Here is a 7141-nt window from a genome sequence, read left to right on the forward strand (position 1 = left end):
ACACACTGCACAGAGCAACCTGGAGTCACTGGGTATACACACACACACACACACACACACACACACACACACTGCACAGAGCAACCTGGAGTCACTGGGTATACACACACACACACACACACACACACACACACACACACACTGCACAGAGCAACCTGGAGTCACTGGGTATACACACACACACACACACACACACACTGCACAGAGCAACCTGGAGTCACTGGGTATACACACACACACACACACACACACACACACACACACACACTGCACAGAGCAACCTGGAGTCACTGGGTATACACACACACACACACACACACACACACACACACTGCACAGAGCAACCTGGAGTCACTGGGTATACACACACACACACACACACACACTGCACAGAGCAACCTGGAGTCACTGGGTATACACACACACACACACACACACACACACACACTGCACAGAGCAACCTGGAGTCACTGGGTATACACACACTGCACAGAGCAACCTGGAGTCACTGGGTATACACACACACACACACACACACACACTGCACAGAGCAACCTGGAGTCACTGGGTATACACACACTGCACAGAGCAACCTGGAGTCACTGGGTATACACACACACACACACACACACACACACACACTGCACAGAGCAACCTGGAGTCACTGGGTATATACACACACACACACACACACACACACACACACACACACACACACACTGCACAGAGCAACCTGGGGTCACTGGGTACACACACACACACACACACACACACTGCACAGAGCAACCTGGAGTCACTGGGTATACACACACAAACACACACACACACACACACTGCACAGAGCAACCTGGAGTCACTGGGTATACACACACACACACACTGCACAGAGCAACCTGGAGTCACTGGGTATACACACACACACACTGCACAGAGCAACCTGGAGTCACTGGGTATACACACACACACTGCACAGAGCAACCTGGAGTCACTGGGTATACACACACACACTGCACAGAGCAACCTGGAGTCACTGGGTATACACACACACACTGCACAGAGCAACCTGGAATAACTGGGTATACACACACACACACGCACGCACGCACGCACACACACACACACACTGCACAGAGCAACCTGGAATTACTGGGTACACACACACACGCACACACACACACACACACACACTGCACAGAGCAACCTGGAGTCACTGGGTACACACACACACACACACTGCACAGAGCAACCTGGAGTCACTGGGTATACACACACACACACACACACACACACACACACACTGCACAGAGCAACCTGGAGTCACTGGGTACACACCCACCCACCCACACTAAGTAATGGATGCAGCATGACTTATATTTATATTTTATTTGGTGTGTGTGTGTGTGTGTGTGTGTGTGTGTGTGTGTGTGTGTGTGTGTGTGTGTGTAGAGAATTATGAGCGTCTTGAGGCTGATAAGAAGAAGCACGTGCAGAAGAAGAGGAGGTTTGAAGGCCCAACAATCCGGTATCACTCAGTACTGATGATGTCTGAGCCGCCACTCAAAGATGAGAACGTGGATGTGGAAGGGTACACACACACACACACAAACACACACACACCCCTACACACAACCACTTACACACGTACCGTAATTTCCGGACTATTAAGCGCACCTAAATATAAGTCGCACCCACCGATTTTTTTTATTTTATTTTTACATTAAAACGAATTAGCTTTACACAGGCTTTAATGAAAGACGGTGTCTGTTACACGACTTGTACCTAAACAGTAGCCTACCAAGAAATTCATTGTTCACTGTCTTCCTCGTTCCTTTCACAACAATTTCACTCGGGAGTTTATCTTTTGGCATCGTTGTGCGTTTAAAATTCAAATTTCCTGTAGACAGTGCGAGTGAGAGGCAGGTAAAACGTCAGAGGAACCTCATCCATATTTATGATGTGGTGCGGCCCGAATCGGTGGGAGCGCATCTGATTTAATATAAAGAGTTTCAGCGGTTCACCTGAACCCTTTCGGCAATTTCCTTAGTCTAATGTTATGGGGCTCAGTTTTTTTGGCGGCAGGAAGCTTGTGAACCCGAGAAAAATCCATAAATTAGCCGCTTTATTGTTTAAGCCGCAAGGTTCAAGGCGTGGGGAAAAAAGTAGCGACTTATAGTCCGGAAAATACGGTATGTGTTTGTGTGTGGGGGTGGTCTGTTTGTAATGTTTGCTGTGCTCCCTCAGGCTGGATCAGGACACGCCCCTCTCAGCATCGGTGACCTGTATGTCGGGGGCGGGGACGCTCTGCTCGCGAACTTTCATCACGTTCAGTGACGAGGAAGCATTCGAATCAGCTTTCCCTCAATGGGCTCGTGTCAGCCCTGAACTCCCTGTCCAGGAAGTGTGTCCTGTTACCCACAATCCCGCTCTTTACCGAGACCCGGTTACTGACATCCCGTACGCTGACGCACGAGCTTTCCGCATCATTCGCGAAGCTTACCGTAAATACGTAGCTGTACACGGCTTCCCTAATGAGGCGACTCACACACCTTCACACACACACTCTGAGTCAACAGGGGGCACCAAAAGCCTTCGTTTGAAGGGACTTACGGTGTAAACATACACACACACACACACACACACACACACACATGCAGAGTTTTTCAAACAGATTAAAGATGGTCATAGACACACCCTCACAATGGTCAAGTTTCATTTTTGGCCATCATGTTTCTCAGCAGCTGCTTGATCTTTTTACAAATGTCTTTGTGCCTTTTATTGTTTTATTTGGTAAATTATTGGATTCATTAATTTCCAACATTTGGTCATGAGGTTCACCACTCTGGGTGAGAGATTTTTATTTTTGTGCCTTTCCTATTATTCTTGAGTTTCTCCAGGGAATTATTTGAGTTCTCTGTTAATTTCTTATTTGAGCTATTCATTCTCCAGATTATGGCTCTATTAAAGTTGTTTATGTTAAGCTCCTTTACTTTAGACAGAAAGATCCTCATAACCTCATCCTGTATTGAGGGATTTGAAAAAGCTTTTTTCCCATCAGGTAAGATTGATTACAAAACTTGCATCTATCATCAAGATGGGAAAAAAGTACTAGATGTTACAACCCTTAAGTTAATTTTTTTTTTTTTTTTTTACAGATTGAGTCTGTTTAAAGGCAGTTCAGGAAATTATGCATTAGATAAAAGGGAATATAAAATATATTAGATAATGATAAAGCAAATATATTTAAATGGGCAAAAGGGAAGAACAAATTTTATTAAATGCAACCAGATGTAACAATTCTTCTTTCCGCTGCTCCCATTAGGGGATGCCACAGCGGATCATCCGTCTCCAGACCCCTCTGTCCTCTACATCTGCCTCTTTCACACCAACTACCTGCATGTCTTCCCTCACCACATCCATAAACCTCCTCCTTGGTCTTCCTCTTTTCCTCCTTCCTGGTGTCTCCATCCTCAGCATTCTCCTACTGATATACCCCATGTCCCTTCTCTGCACATGTCCAAACCATCTCAATCCCACCTCCCTCACCTTGTCTCCAAAACATCCTACATGCGCTGTCCCTCTAATAAACTCATTTCTAATCCTGTCCATCGTCGTCAACGAACATCTCAACATCTTCAGCTCTGCTACCTCCAGCTCCACCTTCTGTCTTTTACTCAATGCCACTGTCTCTAATCCATACAACATCTCAGGTCTCACCACAGTCCTATAAACTTTCCCTTTCATTCTCACAGATACTCTTCTATCACAAATCACTCCTGCTATCACTCTTCTCCACCCACTCCACCCTGCCTGCACTCTTTTCTTCACTTCTCTAACACACTCTCCATTACTCTGCACTGTTGACCCCAGGTACCTGAACTCCTCCACCTTCTCCATCTCTTCTCCCTGCAACCGCACCCCTCCACTGTCCTCCCTCTCATTCACACACATGTACTCTGTCTTACTCCTACTGACTTTCATTCCCCCTCTCTCCAGCTTGTCTGTGGTGATCTTCCTCGGCATAAAACCATACTGTTGCTTCTTCACTTCTTCTCTCAGCCTGGCTTCCACTACTCTTTCCCATAACTTCATGGTGTGACTGATCAACTTTATTCCCCTGTAGTTACTGCAGGTCTGCACATCTCCCTTATTCTTAAAGATTGAAACCAGCACACTCCTTCTCCATTCTCACCTTCCAAAATCCTTTTAAACAATCTTGTTAAAAATTCCACTGCATCTCTCCTAAAAATCTCCATGCTTCTACCAGTATGTCATCCGGTCACCCGATTTTCCACTCTTCATCCTCTTAATCGCTGCTCCCACTTCCTCCTTACTAATCCTATCCACTTCCTGTTTAACCATCTCCACACCATCCAACCTTCTCTCTCTCTCATTTTCCTTGTTCATCAGCTGCTCAAAATACTCCCTCCATCTTCTCAACACACTCTCCTCACTAGTCAACACATTTCCCTCTCCATCCTTTATTGCTCTAACTTACAGCCCATTCTTCCCAGCTCTGTTCCTCTGCCTGGCCAATCGCTACAAATCCTTTTCTCCTTCCTCAGTGTCCAACTTCTCCTACAGCTCCTCATGTAAACGGACAAATTATAAATAATACAAACAAAGTGGCAGATGTCTTTCAATAATTTTTTTATTGAATCTGTATCCATTATTGTCCAAAGCTTACCATCGAACAACCTATATATTTGTCCGATAAATAACTTGGAGCCAATTTTCAACTTGGGCACAGTCACAGAAACTGAAGTCTTACAGACAATAAAAACATTAAAAGTTTCCAGAACTAGAGACATATTTGGCATAGATATGTGTATGCTGAAAGAACTTAGTTACACATTATTTACACCAGTAACCAAAATTTTCAATTTCTCCTTTACTGAGGCAGTATTTCCAAGTGTGTGGAAGTCAGCTGCTGCTGTTCCAATTCTCAAAAATGGAGATCCATTGTCAGTGGACAATTACAGACCAATTAGCATTATATCTACAGTGTCAAAAGTTGCAGAGAAACTAATTTCACAACAAACAACACATTTAAATACCACTAAATTTTCTTTTCATCCAATGCAATTTGGTTTCAGAACTCAACACTACACAGAAACTGCTAATTGTTTTTTCATTGAAAATATCAAGCATTTATTGGATAAAGGTGGTGTGGTTGGAGCTGTGTTTCTCGATTTAAAAAAAGCTTTTGACACTGTAAACCATAAAATATTATTAACCAAACTAAGCAAATTCAATTTCTCCTAAGATGCAATAAAATGGATAGAATCATATCTATCGAATCGTTCACAGTCAGTTAGGATCAGTGATTACCACTCACCACCCCTTGTCATGTCCACAGGGGTTCCTCAAGGTTCTATTTTGGGGCCACTGCTATTTTCACTTTATATAAACGATCTCTCTTCAGTTTGTGCAGATGTCTATATTCAGATGTATGCAGATGACACAGTCATTTATACCCATGGTAAAAACACGAAACAAGTAGCTGAAAAACTTACACAGTCGATGGTCCAAGTTTCTGAATGGCTAAATCCATCCTGCTTAAAACTTAATGTAAATAAAACGGTTTCAATGTTTTTTTCTAAATCAAACATTGCAAATAATCAGGCAGATATTCATGTGACAGGGAAAATAAAAAGTGTGTCAGAATTCAAATACTTAGGTATCATAATTGACTCTAAACTAACTTTTAAATCACAGATAAAAAAAGGTCTGCAATCGAGTCAAATTTAATATTGCAAATTTTCGGTTCATAAGATCCAACCTGTCACTTCAGGCAGCTAAAATGTTCATGTATAGCATGGTTATGCCTCACATTACTTACTGTCTTACAACCTGGTCACAGGCAAATAAAACAACATTAAAATCTTTGGAGTCACTTTACAAACAGACAATCAAAATTGTGGATAAAAAACCATTACGATATCATCACTGTGCCATTTTACAAAAGCATAAGTTTTTAAGTTGGGAAAATGTCATTAAGTATTCAAACCTTTGTTATATAAAATCATCCATGGTCTGTCATCTCCGCCACTTAGTCAGTTTGTAAACATTAAAAATACCACACAGAGAGTAACACGAGGGTCGGTCCGAGGAGACTGTGTTGTTCCTTTGAGGAAAAGTGTATTTAGTCAGAGTGCCTTTTCAGGAGTGGAACTCTGTACCTCAGAACATTAGAGAAATCACCATATACACTTTGTTTAAAAAGCATTTAAAAAACTGGTTCTTACTACATCCCTACAGGTCAGGGGTTCAAGCCCCGGTATCGCCAAGCTGCCACTCTTGGGTCCTTGAGCAAGGCCCTTAACCCTCTATGCTCCAGGGGCGCCGTATCATGGCCGACCCTGCGCTCTGACCCCAGCTTCTAAGCAAGCTGGGATATGCGAAGAACAAATTTCACTGTGCTGTAAGGTATATGTGACAAATAAAGGCTATTCTATTCTATCAGATATGTCAGCATTAATAAGAATAGGTGTTTTTCCCTTAACCCAACTTGCTGTTTTATTGTAAACTTGTATATTGTATTTAGCAATAAGATTTGAAGAATGATCTGTTTTACTATTTTTATATATTTGTATTGTTCTCTGTAATTCTTTGTTTTTAGGTTGACAATTTTAAGATCTGTCCAGGGACAACGGATGAAAAATAGCCTTTTGGCTAATTCTGGTGCATTTACAGTAATGTTAATTAATGTACACTGTCCCTGTCAAATAAATAAATAAAAATATGCCTTTTCCTTGGCTTTCACCACATCCCTCTTCACCTGCTGCTGCATCTCCTTGTTCTCCTGCCTACTTTTCTCATCACTCTGTCGATCCCAATTCAGTTTCTCCAACCTCTTTCTCCTTCTGCTCTCCTGCACTTCCTCATTCCCCCACCACATCTCTTTGTCTTCCTTTCTATTTCCAGATGTTACACAAAGAACCTTTCTAGCTGCCTTCCCCATTACTTCTGCAGTAGTTGCTCAATCATCCATCACCTCTTCACCACCACCAAGCTCCTGTCTGACCTCTTCCCTGAACTTCATACTACAGTCTTCCTCTTTCAGTCCTCACTCTCCTTCTCTTCATCTCCACTTCCAAAACCATCCTACAGACCACCATCTGATGCTGTCTAGCTACACTGT

The 7141-nt window shown here is 42.9% G+C and overlaps 1 protein-coding gene across 1 annotated transcript in view; it reads left to right on the top strand.

Annotated features, from left to right (window-relative positions):
- vps72a (vacuolar protein sorting 72 homolog a) overlaps positions 1–2699 on the top strand; it is a 7139-nt gene extending 4440 nt beyond the window's left edge. Inside the window, exons 6-7 of the mRNA XM_083535551.1 lie at positions 1447–1585; positions 2242–2699. Coding sequence (XP_083391677.1) covers positions 1447–1585; positions 2242–2614 — 512 coding nt within the window. The 3' untranslated portion in view covers positions 2615–2699. The remainder of the gene's footprint in view (positions 1–1446; positions 1586–2241) is intronic.
- The last annotated feature ends 4442 nt before the right edge of the window (positions 2700–7141 follow it).

This window comes from Silurus aristotelis, assembly GCF_946808225.1.
Source record: "Silurus aristotelis genome assembly, chromosome: 29".
Lineage (NCBI taxonomy): Eukaryota > Metazoa > Chordata > Actinopteri > Siluriformes > Siluridae > Silurus > Silurus aristotelis.